Below are 21,114 nucleotides of genomic sequence, written 5' to 3' on the forward strand. Positions count from 1 at the left end.
TCTCACTTCCTCTTTTTGCTACACCCTTTGCCAGACCCCACAATGCCCCTCTGGCGCCCAACTCCCAAGGGCGCCATCTTTCTTATCTTTCTTTTAAGATACAATATCTTATAACTATTGTAATGTATTTTTTATTATAATTTTACCTTTTATTTTAATTGAAATTAACAAATGTTCCTGATATGTAGTTATAGGCATTATAAATATTGGTAAAAAATGTTTTTATGATTTTTAATGTACACAAGTTTTATTTATTTTTTTATTTAGTGAAATAACTTAGTTCTCTTTTTATTTATTAAACTGAACTATTTATCTTTTGTTTAACTATTCTATCTACTGCAAACTAATTTCTCCAGGTATGTAAAATTTTATGCATGAGGGGTCGTTTTTTTTTTCTTTAAATCTATCTTTTATTTATTTTTAAATATTTTTCATTATTATAAATATTTTAGGTTGAACTAAAATTTTAAAATATAGATATTTTAATATTTTATATTAATTTAAGTATTTATTTTTTCTTCAAAACATAAATATTTAATATTTCTAATTAATTTAATTATTTAATTGTTATAAAAATGTCGTTTTATTGTATTTTCTACAATAAAATTTTATAAAAAATAATTATTTGATTTTTTCAATTATTTCAATTTAAATTTTATATATAAATATTTATATTTCTAATTACTTTAAGAATTCAAATATTCTTCAATAAATACAAATATTTCAATATTTATAATTATTTTAAATGTTTAACTAAATGAATTAAATTTATATGTTGATATTTTAAAAAATACAATAATTTTTAATTATTAAACTTCTCTTACATTACTTATTTAACCGTCATATTATTAAAAAATTTGTATTTTTATTAAAATGTTATTTTCAGTTTGAAATAGTGATAATTATTTGAATGGCTTGAAGCATTTCCAATTAGAGCTCTATATAAAAATGGTTAAATATGTTTTTCGTCCTCCAACTATTGGCCCTTTTTGAGTTTAGTCTCTCTTTCAAAGTATAGTACAATTTAGTCCTTCAACTTTAGAAAACTCTAGTATTAGTTATTTTTACCAAATTTTTTTTAACTTTATTTGCTGTTTCAAATGCGTTTCTCAGTTAACATTGAAGCAAAAATGTGTCAAAATGTGTAAACAATCCAAATGCTATAATGTAACGTGCCTGAAACAACAAATAAAGTTTAAAAAATTTGGTAAAAAAGACTAAAACCATAGTTTTCTAAAGTTGAATATACTTTGAAAGAAGGATTAAACACAAAAACAACCAATTGGGAGACGAAAAACATATTTAACTCTAAAAAAAAATGTTTAAATATGGATTCTATAAACACGAGTAGCACTTAAATCTAAATAAAAAATTTATGTACACAGTTCTCTACCTACAGTGCTAAACATGTTATAAGTTATAACAGTGTTACTTTTAAGTAATTTTTTCAATTGCTAAGATGTTCTTAAACCCTTAAGTTTTACTTCTTATTTAATTAGTTTAACATGATTTAGAATAAAAAACAAATATAATATTTTATTAATATAAAAAATATTGCTTTAAGATAAAACTTTAAATGACATCTAGAAACAAACAAAATAAATTATAAGCATTAGTTTCCTATTGTAATAAAATTTGCAGTTAATTGTATTAGTGAAATTTAAGGTATGAAAAAAGTGTTAGTTAATTAATGATTAATTTTATGGCATGGATTGAGATGCACGTGTGACATATGTGGGTTTTGTTAATGGTTATCCATTTATGACCGTTTACTGAATTTGTAGCATAACATGAGATGGATGATGGCATATTCTCACCATATACCATTGAATGGAATGATGGATACGGTTTCCATCACTTTCAGCTTAATGGGTCCAAAAATTGTCAAAACCATGACATCAATCAACCATTAAATGCTTCTTCCACGTCATACATACATACTTTCCTTTTCCCTTTTTCCTTTTCTTCATCTTTATTTATTCTTCTCTTCTTCCTTTTTTTTTTTTATCCTTTTAATTTTTCTCTCTTTAGTTCATCTATACTGTTACAGTGATGTAAAATTTGTATTTAACTTTTATAATTTTTTTTATATAACACATTTTCAAAATTTAGTTGATATCAAAATTGTATCAAATTTATATTATAATTAATGCATTTTATGTCAATAAGTATATTTTTTATGATAAAAAGGTAATTTGCATTCTTATTGCTCAGAGTTTTAAGTTTTATGTGATACTGTCGTATTATAATAAGAAGAGTTACATTAAACACGTGATTTTATCTATAATTATCTGATCTGATAAAAGAAAAAATAATTCTTAATTAAAATAATCATATAAAAAAAAAATCTTCGGAAATCTACTTTAATTTGTAAAGTTTAAAAGTTATCTCGTAACTTGTAATATTTTAACTTAAAAGTGTATTGGTTAAAACATTTTCTTCTTATGTTAAAACGTTTTCATTTTTTCTTAGTGTTTACAAATATCCTATTAATCTATTTTAGTCTCTATTTTTTTTTACAAAATAAAAAAAATGTTAGAATAAAAGGATTTTTTGTAGGTGGAAAATTTGAAATACAATAAATATGCAAATTTATAATCAAACCCTTTACATCGGGATTTTCACAACAATCACACACAAATTCATAATAAACTGTCTACTAAAATAGCTATAAAACAAAATATTGATACAACAAGAAACCCAAAATCACTTAGAAGTTCAAAAAGATTTAATAGTTTTTTTTTTCAGTATTTATAGCACTAATTTAATAATTTTTATTTATTTATACTTTGACATTTTTTTAAATATTCTTTGAGTTTTCTCAATGTTTATTTTAGATTATCATTGTCCATCAAAGTTTCAACTTTTGTTATTTTTATCAATTTAGCTTTTTTTTTTAATGTTATTACATGTGAACATGGTAGTATTGTCAATGGGTAATTTCTTTTGTTATTTCTTTTATTTTTAATTTTTTTAATTAAAAACATTGTTCATTTATTGAGTCAATACTCTGTCGTATGGTAGTATGATCATCATATGATATATCATCGCGTTATTCTTTTATATTTAATCGAGTTTTTATATTTATTATTTTGTTCGGTCGTATTTTTATTAAAATTGAACAATTTTATCATTATTTAAATTATAACTAAATTTAATTTTTATGTAAATGACATATTAGTATTTTTAACAAACTTTAATCCTATTTTTTATAGTAAAAATCAATCATAAATTTAATAATTATATTCTAATAATAAAGTTAAAGTTTGTTTAAAAATAATTTAAAAAATTAAATAAAAATGATAATTTTAATAAAAAAAAAGTTATATAATATTTATATAAAAATTAAATTTGATCTCAATTGTAAATAAACAAAAATATTTTATTTTAAAAAATTGAAATTGATAAAAATAATAAATATAAAGATAAAATTGAATATAAAATAACAATAATAAAATATCACGTAGACGAAATTTTTAAATTAAAATAAAAAACATAACATAAAAATATAAACTCACATGTCATATTTTGTTTACATGTTAATTATTTAAATGAGATTTCACATGCTGATTGAAAAAATAAATAAAATCACGTGAAAAAATTCAATAGAAATAGGAATCAAAATATTTGAACTAGAAAAAAAGTTTTACTCCTATGTTTAGTCACTATTAAAGTGTTTAAAGACGATGACATACATATGTCGTGTCTTTTTCTTTTTTAATCTTTAAACGATATTAGCATATATCAATTCAAATTTTTTAAACAATGTTGATTTAATGAAAAGATTGTATTAATTTTGTTTTTGAAAATAGATAGATTATATTAAATAATACATATAGATAAAACATTACATTTTTATCAGAAATATAAGGCTAGAAATGTAATGTTATTAATAAATATATGGAAATTTATAAAAGTTATAAATAAAAATAAATTGTTGTTCTTTTCATCATAAAGTGCGTGTTTCTTTACAAGTTCGATATGAAATCACAAGTCTGATTTTTATAAATAATTATTTTGTAGTTATACCCAAAAGAAAATATCAAAATGAGAAATATTTTATTTTCTTTTAGTATTCTCTGTATAAGTACTTAATGACAAGAAAAAAAAATGCCAAACATCTGGCAACCAAATTTATTATTTGATTAATTAATCATTGATCTGTTTTATTAGTTTGGTCTTCTTTTTTTTTCAACCAGTAAACTCGTTAGGTTACAAATTTATTGATGTGGTAAAGGATAAACTCGTCAACTTGCTGTCAGATTTAACACAAAAACTGATATAACATTTATATCATATTTGCATCTAATAATATAATAGACTTGGATAACAAGACTCCTTAGTAGATTTAAGTAAGTTTAACCAAACCATTGTACTTTAATTAAAATATTTTATCTTTGTCATATTTATTATATTATGTGATTATTTAATTAGTTTTATTTTGAATGATTAACCGTAGTTCAAATAGTCGATTAGTGAGTTTGTTCAATCACTTACTAATCACAAATGTAAATCAACGAGTTTAATTGAAATGTCAAACAAGTTAACTAGTCATACATCTTATAATTCAGAGTCTACATTCCACAATTCTCATAGTGTAAGTCAATAAGAGTCTACATTCCACAATTCTCATAGTGTAAGTCAATAAGATTGAATTGCCACTAAACAAATTAGTTGGACTAATCACCAAATCGATAAATAGAATAACAAGTTTAGTCAATCACCAAACCGTTAGTTATTAATTGAACTTAATAAATTAACTTTAATATTAATCAATTTATGAATAAATTATAATTATTTATAATTGGAATAAAAAAACTCATCACAAAATCTATAAATAAAAATTTAAAGTAAAAAAGTATATGCCTTTATTATTATAGTAATGATTAACTATATCAAATGTTAATTTAACTTCGACATTAAAGTGCACTTCAAATAATACAACACAGTCCCTTCTACCTCTTACCCTAAACATTTAATGATTAGTGAACTTTGGTATAAAACTCAAGTTACTAATTAACTAACTATTGAACTATCAAACTTAAGGAGAAACACATTAGTTTAATTTTTTTCTTCATGGAACAATGACTATGTTTTCAAAAGTTGTTAAGAACTCTTTCAGAAGTTGGGTGTCCATGTCATTTCTTTGCCCTCAAACTTACAAGGTGAAGGTTTCTTCAACAATGGACAAACTCGAACAGTTTAGTTTTTTTAGCAGAAAATAAGAATTAAAAACTGTTAGATGTTGCTTGACGTGTGATATATATGCACAACGCATGTATAATAAAAGAGTCAGATTCTTTGCTGCTGATTTTATTTTGTATTATCTTCAATATTAACAACATATTCACATTAGTGTTGTTGTTCATCTACATCTTAATAATAGTTTTACCTAATTTAGAAGTGGAAGCAATTTAAATACCAGTTTTTCTTTTTAATATATTTTTTAAGAAAGTAAAATTCTTAAAAAGAGGAAAAAGCAGCATTCCATTTTGTTATCTCCATGAATGAGGGAAAACAGCTTTGTAATTAAGAAAGCAGGTTGGTCTTGAGTAACTTTCAAGGGTATGTTGTCAAAACTGGTAAATAGGTGTTGAAGGGAATAAAAATTAAAACCAAAGCAGCAGTAAATGAATGATTGTGTCGTAAAAAAGGAAACTTAAATGTAAGAACAAGTTTATGCAGCTGGTGAAGAGACACCATTTCCAAAATTAACAAAATTAACGAACCCCAACGAACCAAAGCATCACCAAATCTATTATTCCCTTGGCGTGTTCATCATTTTTAGAGACACCATTTCCATAACCGTCAAATGTTCTCATTCGTAAAATCTCTCATTATTTTTACGCCGTCAAATTCGCATTAATGCCCTTTAAAGAGAAAACACATGCGATCATAAATATAACAGGTAGTGAAATTTTCAAAAGTAGAATCTTTGCCTTGTTTTCATTGTCTGAACTGGCCATCACGGTCAAAGATCACCAAATTTTTTTTTAAAATAAAATATGATTATGCAAAATGGAGAAGTTAATTTAATTTAATTTTTAATCTCGAATTCGGACTCTAAATATGTAATTATGTTTATCTAAGTAAAGGAATGAAAATAAAAATTTTGGAAGTAGGAGCACGCGCCGGGCGAAGCGTTTGGGTTTGTTAGTAGTGATAGTTTTAGGACAGAGTTGGAGGGTTTGAAGCGGAAATATAAAAACGAGGGAGTGAAGGGGTAAAATGGTTTCTATCGCACTTTTTTTTTTTTTTTCCTTATCAACTAGTTTCTCTCTCTCTCTCTCCCACCGTGGGATTAAAATATTGTTTATAACCAAAATAAATAAAGAATTTAAGAAAAATAAGAAAAATAAGAAAAAAAAACGCGGCTGCTGTATTCACCAAAAACAGAGACACGGTGAGAGGGAGAGAGAGAGAGAAACTCTGTGTTGATCGATCCCAGCTAAGATTCAACGTTTCAAATAATCGAACACGGGTTTATTGGTTTTTAGATTGTCGCAGGTCGTGCTGACAAATTTGCAATAAATTTTTGTGAAAATTTGAGGCTGTGATTTCTACGCGAGCCCGCGATCGTGTAGAATTTTTCAATTACGTGCGGGGGTGATTTGTTTGGGTGGGATTTTGATTCTGAGGAATGGATCGAGGAGGAAGTGGGATTTTGATTGGGACGGAGGGTTCTCAATGCGGAGGTTTAAGTTGAAGGGTTTGATTTTTGTATTTTTTGGTATTTTTTTGGATGATTTCTGCAGGAGGTAGGGATGCTATAAAGGGGCTGGGTTTAGGGTTGGGGTTAGGGCTGGGTGCTGGGAGGAGAGAGATGGTGGAGTCTGAGCTCGAAGAGGGTGAGGCGTGCTCCTTTCAGAACCACGAGGATTATGATGCCACCGTTGATCCCGATGTTGCCCTCTCTTACATTGTAAGCCCCCTTTAACTTGATTTTGCTTGCTCTGGTATTCCAAGTATAGTTTGTAGGTTTTAAAGTATGGAATTATTGCTGTTCACTTGTTTTACCTTGTTAGATCCGTGACCTGAATTTTGTTTCCGCGGTTGGCTTAAGTTGTTTAGTTGTGGGGTGTGCACTGCTGAATTGTGCTTTGCTGTGAGTTGAATACGGTTTGACACGTGGTTAGCATCGAGAGTGTTATTGGAGATATTGAATTTTTGTGGTCTTTGTGATGTCAACTTGATGCATTGGGTTGTTGAGGAATTTTTTTTATCAATCTGCTCGATCTGCCCGTCGAAATGTTTAAATCAGATTGGTGATATAAAGGATTTCTTTCCCTTTTTTGGCTTCTTGTTTGATTTCTTGTCCTTTCCTTTCATGAAGAATTAAATGTTGAGTTATTTATGTGCTTTTGTTTGTAAATTGATGTTTATGGTTTAGGAGTGCCCTTTACCCTTGATAGACTTGTATATAGTGTCATCCACTACGCCCCAAAGTCCCGGAGAGTCGTTTGTCTATATTGTCATTCATAAGTACAAGACAACATGAACTATGTGTTTTACCGTTTCTCGATCATAAAACTCGTAAAATGCAAGTTGTGTATCGAAGGAACATATAGTTTGAAAATCGAGGCAACTGTGAGATGGCTACTTGGCACATTTAGAATTTTTCGTCATGTTATCATAAATTGCTGTTTGTTTCCATGTAATGAATATGTCTACATCTATTGGATTTTTTCTGTTAGATTTAGTCCTGTTCCTGTTTTGATAACTGTTCTTTCTTCTCTATCGAATTTTTACATTTTAAATTTTCTTTCCCAAAGGATGAAAAAATTCAAGATGTTCTGGGACACTTTCAGAAGGATTTTGAGGGTGGGCTGTCTGCTGAGAGTCTTGGTAAGTCTTGTTAGAATCAAGACTCATCTAATGTAGGATTAAACGTTAAATGGTTACTGGATAATATTGAGAAACAATTGATCATTTCAGGGGCAAAATATGGTGGTTATGGATCATTTTTGCCCACCTATCAGCGATCTCCTGTCTGGTCTCATCCAAGAACTCCACAAAAAAATCATAGTCAAAATACACCAAAATCTCCGAATAATTTGCTGCCAGAGGTAAATTTCTTACACTACATGGGGCATATCATTATGTGACTGTGATACATTTATTTTTAACTGAATTGATTATTATATTTGAGGTTTTACGACTTACCTGTGTATTATTTATCACTTTCAACGCATTTGAAATTAACATTGTATCTTGCAGGGTGGGCAGGGTGACGCTGTACAATGTTCCACTGGAACTCAGTCATCAAGACTTGGCCCAGGTTCTGGTAACTCTTTGAGGATGGCTGCAAACAAGGGTCTCTATCTGGAAGATGGAACCCATCAAGAAAAGTACTCGATAACCACTAATGTTGATACATCCACTTCTAAGCATGAGTCTCTAAACAAGAAATTTGCTAGCACATCGGACCAGAAGCCACTGAAGGTTCGAATCAAAATGGGTCCAGATAATTTATCAACACGGAAAAATGCTGCGATATACAGTGAAATTGGTCTGGATGTGTCACCATCATCATCACTGGATGACAGTCCCTCAGAAAGTGAGGGGATTTCTCGTGATCCTCATGAAACTCCTTTTGAATCTCCAACCATTATCCTTCAGGTGAATTATCTTTTGGCATTTGGATTATCCTTTATTATAGTCATTATTGATCTTGGTGAGTTTAATTGAATATTTTATGGTGTCTCGGAACAGATTATGACCGACCTCCCTCAGCTATTGTCACCACTTTCTGAAAGTATCATTGAATTAACCATAAAGGAAATGCGTGCCAAAGATAGCATTCCTGGTCTTGTTCATATGGATGATGCAGAAAGTTTTGACATGTCACTAAATGAATCTAATAATGTGAAAGTAGATAGAAAATTGTCACGGGGAAATGGTAGGAAAATGAAATCTCTGGAGGGTTGTGAATCCTCAATGGAAGTCAAGGGTTCTACAAAGAAGAATGGTCGGATTGATGCTGGAGTGTTGTCAAGAAAGGAACAAAGTACAGATGCATCAACTATGGAGGAGCTAGTTTCAAATACTATGAAGCTTCCACTTTTATCCAGTTCATATTCTTTCAGTGATGACTTGGTTAGGGCTGATGATGAGCCGTGTGACTCTTTGAAGGAAACCCACAAAGTTATGGTGAGGGAGAAAACCTTCTCTGGTCAGGGTCAAAAGGAAGGGCTGGAGCCAACATCTACTGAGGTGAATGGGTTTTCTGAAAGGACGAAGGGAAGCTCAAGAAGAAAAGTTGTGGGAGATAAGGTTCCTTTTGATGACTATATAGTGAAAGAAAATTCTCAAGGAGATAATAATTGCCACTCAATAATGGCTGAATCGAACGTTTCCAAAGTTAGGACAGCATCAAACACTGAAGAGCCTCCTAAGAAGGCTAATCAGAGAGGTAGCCTATCTGAACAAGACAGTATGGCAATACCTGTTGTGACAGAACATCCTGTTCAGGTTGGTAAGAAGAAGGCAAAGGGAAGTCATGACACCGTGGTTATGGAAAGGGAAAAAGAAAAGATCGGATCTTCTTCGGCTCCTAAAACAAAAAGGAGTTCTGATGATAGTTCTGCATCAAAAAATGAGAATGAAGATGTTAGAGCACAAAAGAGTCTTGGAAAGACTCGAGATACATACAGAGATTTCTTTGGAGAATTGGAAGATGAGGAGGACAGAATCGATTCGCTAGAGACCCCATTTGAAGAAAAACCAAAGGAACCTGAGGTGGCTGAGAGGAGTGCACCTACAACTAGTTCTGGAGCAAAGGAGAGACCAGGTGCTAAGAAAGCTGATAAGCTGTTAACAGCTGAAATATACCCTAAATCAGCCACAAATATTTGGTGCACTGGAAATGCAAATGGTACCGATGCTGAGAGTGGAAAAGGGATTCCTGTAATGATACCTCCTGTTGAGATGGAAGATAATTGGGTGCAATGTGACAGATGTCATAAATGGCGTCTTCTTCCTGTTGGAACAAATCCTGATAACCTACCCGAAAAGTGGCTATGTAGTATGCTTAATTGGCTGTAAGTTCTGTTTCAGTGGCTAAATGTTTTATTCTCCATAATCAAATTATTAATTCCTTGTATGGACGAACTTATCCACTAGCACTTATAGGAGAATAAAATAGGAAGGTAAAATACTCACAAGTTAATATCAGCTTATGCACATTAGCTATTATAGAAACACTCTTAACTAACTTATCCAGAAGCTGAAGGGCATAAGTTGATTTTAACTCATGTAGAACTTTGATTCGTTTAAGTTTCTCCAAACAGGGCCTAATATTAACGAGTTTGTCAGTTGGAACTAGCCCTGCACTTTTAAGGTTGGGGCGTGGTCTTGAATTTTGGAGGTTTGATACCCCAGCAGGCCACCTATCCTCCCCTACCATGCATTTGAACATCCAAAATCTCCCTTCAGAAAGAAAAAATATGTATTAGGGAAACTAAATTGCTTGTTAACCTATATGGAAACTTCTTACATGGTCATAATGGATAATTAACATTGCATGCATAACTATGCAGGCCGGACATGAATCGGTGTAGCTTTAGCGAGGATGAAACCACTAAAGCACTTATTGCATTATACCAAGGACCTCCTTTTGATGGTCAAAGCAACCTGCAAAATGTCTCTGGCAGTGTTATGGTGGGAGGAGCCATGCCAACATCCCAGAATCCTAACCAGTACCAGCTAAATAATGATGTGCATGTGGCACCTGGGGGGAAGAAAAAGTTTGTGAAGGAGATACCAAATTCTACAAATAAAGAAAACTTTTCTCAATCCTCATATCCTATGAAGAAAAACTTCACGTCAGCAGTGAAAAGTAGGAGTTTAAATGATGTGAACAAATCTCCTGTCATGAGTGAGGCTGATGTTCCATCAGAGAAACACAAAAATAAGCACAGGACGCAGGAGCACAGTTCTGACAGAGGTAACTTGAACTGCACATTCATTTTTGTTTGTCTGCTCAGTATTAACTAAAGTGTTGATGTTCAAAGACCTGGTAAATTTCTCTGTTATCATCATTTCTGGAATTTTGTTCTCAGGTGATACAAAGAATATGAAGGTCAAAAGCAGGAGGGATCATGATCAAGATTTTCCTAGGCCATCCAAGAAATCTAAGACTGACAAGGCTCATTCTACCAATGAAGAGTGGGTAGAACAGAGTGGAACTACTAGGAAGGTGGGTGTTCAAAGTTCAAATAGCACTTTTCCAACTACTTCAGTTGGCAAAGATCGACCAAGACAGAAATCCCACTCTTCTTCAAGGGACTCCAAATCAAGAAAAGACAGGATTCCAGTTTCTGCTGAAAACACAAGAGATAAAGGTCAGGGTTCGTTGGATGAGGGATCTCTGGATCTGGGGAATTGTGATTCAATTGGTAGTGTGAAAAAAAGGAAACTGAAGGGATATCAGGATGCTATAACTTACAGCCCAGGTAATCCTCGCATACAGGAGAGCAAAACTTCTGAGCATGATTTCAGTGATTCAAGGAAGGAAAAGAAGGCAAAAAGTTCAAAATCTGGAGGCAAAGAATCAAGTACCAGTAAAGGTAGTGGTAGAACTGACAAAAAAGTTAGTCATGCAAAGAACCAGAAATTCAGGCAAAACCCTGAGAGCAGTCTGTCACAGCGGAGCTTGGATGGCATGGACTGTTCAAAAAGGGACTTGGGGTCTTTACAGGTTTCTGTTGCTGCCACTTCAAGCTCTTCTAAGGTTTCTGGCTCTCACAAAACCAAAGCCAGCTTCCAGGAAGTGAAGGGCTCACCAGTGGAATCAGTGTCTTCATCACCCATCCGAGTTTTAAATCCTGATAAGCTTTCAAACAAGGAAATTATAGGGAAAGATGATTCACGTGATGTTGCTGCTTTGGATAGTCCAAGAAGATGCTCAAATCGTGATGATGATGGTGGAAGTGATCGATCTGGAACGGCCAGGAAGGATAAATCTTTCACCATTGCCAACAGGCCAGATTTTCAGGACAAGGGTGTTAATTTTTCTGATACTAAGCTTAAAGCTGAAACAACCAGCTATTGTACAAATGGTGGTGTTGACACCATAGTCCCAGATGGGACCTATGCAGGCAAAGAGCATATTAAACATCCAGGTGAAGATAAAACTGATGTTTATCATGCTAATATGTCTCATACAAGGAAGAATGGCATAGAATCAGGTTTGGAGGACAACAATGACGGCTGTAAGTCAGAGTCCCATGCAGATAAGGTCAAGAATGCTAGTTCTTCAAGTCAACTGAAAAATCAGTCTCCTCTAGGTGAGACAAAGCATAAGGATGGAAAAAATAAGTTGCAGGAGAAGTTTGGGATCAAGCCTGACCAAAGTGAGAATATACACGGTGTCAAGAAAGATTATGCAGAGAAAATTGAGGCTAGGAAAAAAGAGAATCACTTAAATCGAGGTCATGACTTTCAAGATGTTAGTGTGGATGTCCTTTGCAAACAGGATGCATTTCATGCTCCCCCACAGACTCAGTTGCCAGACTCGGATAGATCCACAAAGAGGTCTCTGTTGGAAAGAACTGGTGATCAAGAAGTGCATGGAAAAGGGAAGCTGTTGTCATCATTGCCATCTGAAGGATCTCAAGTTGAGACATCGGGCCGATGCCCACGACCAGTTGGTTTACATAAAGGAAATGGTGATGTTGAAGTTGACCCTTCCAAAGTTGATGATGTGTCAAAGCTGCCAAAAAGGCAATCGAAAAAGACTGATCATCAAAATGGAAATCAGCAAACTGGTTCAAGAAATCCTGTACTTAATGGTCACAGGTCGAAGGAGCTTGATGCCCCTAGCCCAGTTAGAAGGGATTCTTACAGCCATGCTGCTAACAATGCTGTGAAAGAAGCTAAAGATCTTAAGCATCTGGCTGATCGTCTTAAGGTTTTTATGCTGTCCCTTTTAGACTATTATGATTTTGCTCTTCTTGATGCCTATTTTACTAATTTTGGGTTTGATCATACAGCATTCTGGATCCACTGGTGAGAGCACTAGTCTTTACTTCCAGGCAGCCCTCAAATTTCTTCACGGAGCCTCTCTGTTAGAATCTGGCAACAGTGATAATTCTAAACACAGTGAGATGATTCAATCAAAACAAATGTATAGTAGCACTGCAAAATTGTGCGAGTAAGTCAACGATTTTTTTTATAGTCATGGTTATATATGTTTTAAATATCATATTTTGTTTAAAGTACCCATTGAAATATTCTTTCCTTTACCTATTGTTTTATTAGGTTGCAAGCATGCCTTCAAACCTCATTATTGTACTTGGCATGATTATATCTTTCAGTTGATTATATGTTGTATATCATTGCCTTAAATAATTGATTTTTTGTATAATGCCATCCAATATATTCTTTATATAGGTTTTGTGCCCACGAATATGAGAAATCAAAAGACATGGCTTCAGCTGCACTAGCCTACAAATGCATGGAGGTAGCATATATGAGGGTAGTATATTCTTCACACACTAGTGCAAGCAGAGATCGGCATGAGTTGCACAATACACTGCAAATGATTCCTCTTGGTAATGAATTAGTTGATTTTCACTGTATACGCATGATGCAATTTTCTTTCTTTCTGAAGTCCTCAGTTTCTTTGGATTTGTCCTATATCATAACAAATCCCATCTCCGTTTTTATGCATTGGCAAATAAGTGTTAAATATTCTGGTAGTTTTGTAAAGTATCATGTCACATTCATTATAATAGATTATCTGAACATTGTCCATTTGACTAGCATTCTGTATGGTTTGATCATGGATACATATCCTCTTTGGTGGTTTGTAATTTCGGGATGGGGGTAGGGAGGCACGTTTGGTAGAGTTTACATGGAGCTAATTTGGACTTTATGAGGATGGCTTATGGCATTATAAGCTGTTTTTATTTTTTTTCAAGTTTCTTGGAGAAACTTGAAAAATTAAGCTCTATCCAGTCAGCTTCAAAGTCCAAATTTACTGATAAGCTCTCATGGGATGAGCTCTTAACTTTTGATAATAATTATTTTGCTTGCTAAATGTACCCTTAATCCATGAATAATAGAAGGGAAAACAGAAGTTAGATATGGTTCATTTTGTGGATACAGACAAGTCTAAATTTTATTTTCCTTTCATCGCATTAATGAACTACTGTTTCTCTTTCTCAGGAGTGTCATTGGCATCGTAATGATGAAATTTGAGTAGATTAATCCTGATCTCTCTTTTGTTTTGAACCTTGTTTCTTTTGTTAGGTGAGTCTCCATCGTCATCTGCCTCTGATGTTGACAATGTTAACAACTCTACAGCTGCTGAAAAGGTTGTCACCATATCTAAGAGTGTCAATTCGCCCCAAGTAGCTGGAAACCATGTTGTTGCTGCACGACATCGTCCTAATTTTGTGCGATTGCTCGGTTTTGTGAGTATATAGTTCTTGTTCACAGAAGTATGATCTTGGCAAAAGTCTCTCCCTTCCTCACATTGATTGCCTTAAACAACTTACAGGAAACATAGTCAAGGATAAGGCATACATAAATAATACGAAGAATAATTGAATTCTGCATTCCTTTGAATGGTTGATTATGTGAATTTGCTGGTTGTCATATTGGGAAATGCTTTCACGCGAGCTCTGAAAGAAGGTTCCTAGTTAGGATCTATGACAGAGTTTGCAAGATTGAATTTATCTGATCGAGGATTGTGGCATCCTGCAAAATTTAAGAGTGCTAAAATCTTAATAAAATTAGAGTATTAAAAATGCAGCATAATAAATCACAGTAAGCCTTGAACTTGACTCAAAATACCTTATAATCTGTTTCAAGCTATCTCAAGGAGCAATGTAATCATACACATGATATATGTGTACATTTAATTTAGCCTTTGATATCTAGATTAAGAAAGAGAAGTCAATTATGTGTGCATAAGGATGGCCAAAGAAATCTGCAAATAAGAAAATCGGTCAAATTCAAAGCATCCTAGTATTTTCCCATTAAATCAATTGAAGGTGTGTAACTTCCTTAAAATATGAAGGGAGCCGTTCATCAAGGAGATATCAGAGATTTATTTTTAAGGCTGAATCTGTTCTAAATTTTTGGTATTGCGGACTTATTTTTATAGGTTTTATGGTCTAATTTTATAGCGGACATCCTAATAAATAATCTGGTATCTAGTGTGCCATCAATACAATGTATTTGATCCCTATTCTGTTCCTTCTTCAGACTGCTAGGGCATGCTATAAATAAGATCATATGGTCTTCTGACCTGGATTGTGATTTTAGTGCTTTCAAAAGTTATTACAGCCATGCCTAACGGGAAGCCCGCACTAACAATTAAAATGCTAGCTCAAATGTTGTGTCTTATTTAGGCTGTGATATTTGGAATTAAAAGCATGTACCAATTGCAGGCTCAGGATGTTACTTTTGCCATGGAAGCATCAAGGAAATCACGGAATGCTTTTGCAGCTGCTAATTCAAGCCTAGGTGTGGGCAAGAATGCAGAAGGTATCTCCTCTATCAAAAAGGCTCTTGATTTTAGCTTTCAAGATGTGGAAGGGTTACTTCGTTTGGTACGGGTTGCTGTGGAGGCCATTAATCGTTAAAGAATCCATTTTATTGAGAAGGTGATTCTAGTCAGTTATGAACATGTGTTTCTTGGTCATGTACAAAATCTCAACTCTGACAAAAAACAGTCTGAAATTATGGAGGGCAAGGTTTATTTGTTGGCTCTCGAATCAATCTTGTCAACAGGTGAAGCTAGTACTGTCTCTATAGATATGGCTGCTGTGGACAGTGAAATGAAAGTCTCAGTTTACAGTCAGGAATTTGGTTGCTCTCTGTTGTTTACAAACATAAAATCCTTGCAATCCTCGAGACAACGTGGAGGCCCTCAGAAGCAAGGTTCTGTAATGCAGATTCTGAGCTATATTGATATTTAGAACGATGCTACTTCCAGATTATAAGATGATGATATAATAGGTGGATATGGATAGATTTAGAAGTTTGAAACTATTTGCGCTCTCTTATGTCCTTTTCTCATTCCGGAGGGTTTATTATTTTGTCAATCTGTACATGTGTAAAGTTGTAACTGCTGGAAAGAGGAAGTTGTGGATTTTGTATTACTGCAATCATGCTTCTATAGTGGTTCTGCATTTTCTTCCCCTTTCCAATCTCTTCCCGGAAATTAAAGTCAAAGAGAGCCAAACTAAAGTGAGCATTTCTTCTTAATACCAGAACATTCGTGTTCCTGAATCCTTTTTATTTTATTTCTCAATGGCCACTATTTTCCTGATTTGAATATTGTCTCATGCAGGTTGTCTTGTACAATGTTGGGATTAGGGGTAGAACAATATTCTTTACTCATTTTGTTGATAGAGTACCAAGCAGAAAATAAAAAAGGAGAGATGTACAGCAAGAATTCTTTTGAAGCGGCAGGCAATTTACTGCAAATGAATTGTCAACTTAGCGGTATACAAATACCCATGTCTTGTAAAATTCGTTTTGTTTGCTATCCAAGTGATTGCCAAAGCATCCCTAACACTTGATTGAATTACATTTCTTTTTTTCCTGAAGGGACGCAGTGGATGTAAATAAAAAATATATAGATTCAAGTTGAAGACAGGGCAAGCTGTTGCTACATTCGTGCAGAACATTCAGGTATTTTTTTCATTATGTTCAATTGATCGTATCGCTGCTAAACAAGTGTTGACGTGTACTGCTTAAGACATTTCTATGTAAAGTGTTCCATATTTTATATAAACCTGGATTTTGCTTAAGTAGAGAAACTTAAATAGATGTTATATTAACTATTTTGATATGATTAGGATGGAAATTTTAAATAAATTCTTTAACTGGCCTCTATTTTAATGGTAAAATCTCCTTAATGAACATTAGGGGTTTGTTTAATGGTCAGGATAAAAAGGGATAGGATAATAGTAAAATAAATATTAATCATATGCAATTTTTTGCTTACCACGATCAAGACTACATAACGATATGTTGCAGTGATAATGGCAGTGGTGGTCAAATTAATTAGTGATAGTGATGACAATTATAAAAATGAGATGGTTGCTACAATAATGGTGATGGTTATGGTAATAATAATAGTGGTAGTAATGGAAATGATAATAACATGGTGGTGGTGTGGTTGTTGTAATAAGGATGGTGGTAGTAATAATAACGACATTATAAGTGGTGACGTTGCATTGGTAATTATTATGATGACAAATTATAATATTGGTAACAATGATAGTGACAATGGTGCAAGTGTTAGCAAAAGTTTTGAGAAGAATGATGGAAGTGATGGTTGTTGTGGCGAAGATGATGTACATGGGAGTGGTGGCAACAACAATAAAGGTGATGGAAGTGGGAGTGCTAACAACGATGAAAGCAATGTTTAGAATGATGGCAATGACAATGAGAATGGTGATGCCCCGGGGTGGTGATGATTATAGTGGTCGTAATGAAGATAAGGTAGTGAGAGAATAGGAGGTTTCTGCATATCTTGCTACCTTTTAACGAGGCTGCTCCTTTGGATAAAAAATACATTGCACTAACATGATACAGAACAGACAGTAGGATAAGAAAATCATCTTATCAGTTCACCGAACAATTTATTACAAGGTAAGAGATTCCCATTGTATCTTGATCATCAAAGGGACCCCAAAGTAATAAGCATACAAATCCTTACATGTGTGTTAATCTCTCATACTAAAGGCTGATTTTTTAGTTTGTCTAGTTTACTGTTCTGAAATGGCTAAGGATGGACAATTTGGATCATAGTCACTAGAATTTTACTTTGATTGAAAGGATCTGTGTCAAGATTATGAGGCGTTTCACACGTGTAGCTCAGCAACTAATTACCAGAACTATAGATAAGTTTGTACAAGTCATTCAAGTTATTGATTACCCAGCTTAAGACTTGTCTTTCTCAAAGGATCGGCTCATTATGGAATATATCCCGTTTCATACTTGCTTACTGGTTTTTTTCTCTGTGCATGATGCTGGTATTTATTTGGCTTTTGTGGTGCCATCATATAATAGTTAGCCCTATTGCACTTTGTGAGCGTTTGGTGCCAACTTAACAGTGTCTGTGGTTGCAGGTTTGAGCAACTGGGGCAAATACCAGATAGACCTGGAGTTTAGCTCGCCAAATCTGTAACTGGCCATGGTGGAGTTTTTTTCTTCATCCTTTTCCTTGCTTTTCCCTTAGTCAGTCTTACTGTATTCTTTTTTAAAAAAAAAAACAGATGCTAGTATTGGGCATTTAATTTTAAATTTTGACTTTACTAACTTACCTGTTCTTATAATGTACATAGCTTTATATTCATCTACCTTTCTTAATATTTCACCCTTCTGGTGTAGTGGCGAGTGCCATTCGGTGCGTCGTGTGTAAGTTATATGGAGTATAGAATTGAAAATAGTTTAGCGGAAGATTAAGGGTATATTTTGGCTTTTGTAGTCGTGGCAATATTTATTTAGAGTTGTTAAAATATATTACAGACAAATTCCCGAATTGTAAGAAAATTTCAATCTAATTACTCAATTATGATTATATCATAAATATTTGTATTAAATTTTATTAGAAATGAATAACAATAAAAGGGTAATTGGATGCTTCATAAGAATTGTTTTCATTCATATACTGTATTTAAAGTCTATCTCTGATCGATTGTGAGGTTCTAATAGAGAGAAAAATAAGGATATTTCGTGTATAATCTTGTATATCTCGCATGTTATTGTCTCCTGTATGGAGGTTAAACGATCCAACACAAGTAAAACTTTTACTTTTAACGTAATAAAAAATATTATTTTATATAAAAATTTAAATACTATTAATTTAATTTGAACGCGTTTAATCTATAATAATTAGTACATTTGTTTAATGAAAACAAAATTAACGGTAATATCTCATTAGTAAGAATTTTAAACTTATAAAGAAAAAAATATATTTTGTTAATATTAATTTTTTGTATAAACAATTATTGAAATTATTAAAAGAGTTAAAATTTTAATACTTTATTTTATTTATTATATTGAAAACAAAAATATGTCTATATTTCTTACAGCTATTTACTCAACAACCTAATATTTTAAAATATAAATAATTTTTCGGAACATTAGAAAAATGGTATGTTCGACAATGTTAATTAACTAAAAAATTATTAAATTTTGAAAATTACTATTTTTTTCTCTTGTTAATTCATGACGTCTTTCATTAGCTAAGGCAAAAATATCGTTTTGTCTATCACTTACCGAATTAAAAAAATACACAATTGAAACAAACAAACAAGTTTGATTCAGTTTTTCTTAATCTAACGTACTTAACTACATTATGCATTCTATAAAAAAGAATTATAATTTAACATACATAATTTTTTTTTATATCTATTTGACATTAGTTTTTCTTTTTACTTCTTGTATTTTTTTTTCTAAAAATATAAAAATTAATGTATTATATATCAAATTAATATAAATATGTCTTAACTTACCATTAATTATAAATAAAAGGTTAACTAAAGAGATTTAGAGGTTTTTAACATTATTCTAGATAATCAAAGTTTATAATTTTTATCTCGCTTTTCAATATTATTCTTGATATTTTTATTATATATTCTTATTGTATCGTGGAGTAGACAACTCTACATAACAATCTACATTGAATAACTTAGATGATTTTAGAAAAAGGAAAAATGACTAAGCAGTGGAGGGATACGGTTGGACCAATAGATAAAACTAAACAACTAGAACCAAAGACGTATGACCATACTCGATAAACATGTTTTATTTACAATGATTGAGATAAATAATAATTAATGACAATGGACTGAGATTGGATCGATATTAAGATATCACTGATCTGAGATCTATCTAAAAAACTATAAATATAGATAAAAAATAGAAGGTAGGTGTTGTGCATTTAATACCATTACTTTGAATTTTCTATGAACAATTTGTTGATTTAACCATCGAAAAACTTTTGGCACGTTACCCCTTCCCGATGCTGAAGTAAAAACAAATATTAGACGACCAGTTACTAAATGACATCACAAGAAAAATTGTAAAGGTATTAATGATTCGATCTCATAACCGAAATATTTATTTTATAAAATAATGTGATATAAAATTAAAACATATAATATTGTATAATATTCCTGACTCTCACAAATTGTTTAGAGAGGATAAGTGAATAATTATGATTACAAAGAGTAAATAAAAATGAATTATAATTTTCTTGATGTTTTATCGAGAGTGTATTGTCTTATAAATGAGTACATTATATGAATATCAATATTTCACTGGCATAAAAACTATACAGGAAAAGAAAACTTATCCACTCCACAAAAGTTAAAAGTATTTATACATTTTGAAAAAAAGGTGAAAAATGTATGATTTGGTAAATACAAAATTATTTATTGTGCTGATATGAAATCAGTAGCAATTACTTTAAGAGCGTTGACTAAATGGTCCTAAAAAATCTAGGCATTTATTCATACCATTGTTTATTTTATTTTCACATTAGTTTTTTTTTTCTTTCTTTCTTTTAATGGAGCATGGGATCCTTGATGTGGGTTGATAGTTGTACATATAAAATTTTAACAAATATAATCAATTTTATCTTTTTTTTAAGACTTGTGAAAATACATAATAAATGAATTAATAAACTCAATTTTGATATATTCAAATACTTTTTTTCCAAACAAACTCAGTATATTTGGTTCACGAAAGAAATTACTATAACTAATGTGTTTCCTTATCTCAAATATAATTTGTTGTAAAAAATTGTTTTAATATTGTTGAATTTTCATTGTATTATATACAAACTCAGTTAAAAGAAACACACTTTAGGTTATTTTGGTTTTTGGATTGAAGACCAATGACATTGGAGAGAAGACGAATGACATCAGAAAAATGATGAAACGTAAAAGTGAATTGAAAATAAAATATATCGTTAAAATAATATTTTAACAAGTGTAATTTATTTAAAAAAAATTGGTTGAAAATAATTTTAATTAAATATTAAATTATAAAAAGATTGATCTTATTAATTACTTATTTTTGTTATTACGAAATAGTAAAAGATAAACATTTAACCAATTTGTGTTTTTTCACATGCATATGAAA

At 31.8% G+C, this 21,114-nt stretch overlaps 1 protein-coding gene and 1 pseudogene across 3 annotated transcripts; one reads left to right on the forward strand and one right to left on the reverse strand.

Annotated features, from left to right (window-relative positions):
- The first annotated feature begins 6,320 nt into the window (after positions 1 to 6,320).
- On the forward strand, positions 6,321 to 18,319 carry LOC106757564. 3 transcript variants are annotated; one of them, XM_022779322.1, is made up of 15 exons: positions 6,321 to 6,922; positions 7,773 to 7,845; positions 7,936 to 8,066; positions 8,218 to 8,619; positions 8,713 to 10,040; positions 10,539 to 10,945; positions 11,061 to 12,910; positions 12,993 to 13,153; positions 13,393 to 13,553; positions 14,254 to 14,417; positions 15,399 to 15,614; positions 15,684 to 16,200; positions 16,304 to 16,458; positions 16,564 to 16,647; positions 18,093 to 18,319. In XM_022779322.1, the coding sequence occupies exons 1-11, from the start codon at positions 6,743 to 6,745 to the stop codon at positions 15,591 to 15,593; spliced, it is 5,052 nt and encodes a 1,683-aa protein (XP_022635043.1). In that variant the 5' UTR covers positions 6,321 to 6,742; the 3' UTR covers positions 15,594 to 15,614; positions 15,684 to 16,200; positions 16,304 to 16,458; positions 16,564 to 16,647; positions 18,093 to 18,319. The 3 variants fall into 3 exon arrangements, with proteins under 3 accessions (XP_022635043.1, XP_014495730.1, XP_014495731.1); XM_014640244.2 differs by having other exon boundaries at positions 15,399 to 16,200; XM_014640245.2 differs by having other exon boundaries at positions 15,399 to 16,200; positions 16,572 to 16,647.
- On the reverse strand, positions 16,027 to 18,159 carry LOC106756961 (annotated as a pseudogene).
- Positions 18,320 to 21,114: the final 2,795 nt, after the last annotated feature.

This window comes from Vigna radiata, chromosome 3, assembly GCF_000741045.1.
Source record: "Vigna radiata var. radiata cultivar VC1973A chromosome 3, Vradiata_ver6, whole genome shotgun sequence".
Lineage (NCBI taxonomy): Eukaryota > Viridiplantae > Streptophyta > Magnoliopsida > Fabales > Fabaceae > Vigna > Vigna radiata.

Bases quoted from the DNA above. Each gene is read 5' to 3' on its own strand.
- LOC106757564 (XM_014640244.2), top strand. From the start codon at position 6,743: ATGATTTCTGCAGGAGGTAGGGATGCTATAAAGGGGCTGGGTTTAGGG. The intron at 6,923-7,772 runs GTAAGCCCCCTT...TCTTTCCCAAAG, and splicing joins ATGTTGCCCTCTCTTACATT to GATGAAAAAATTCAAGATGT. The intron at 8,620-8,712 runs GTGAATTATCTT...GTCTCGGAACAG, and splicing joins CTCCAACCATTATCCTTCAG to ATTATGACCGACCTCCCTCA.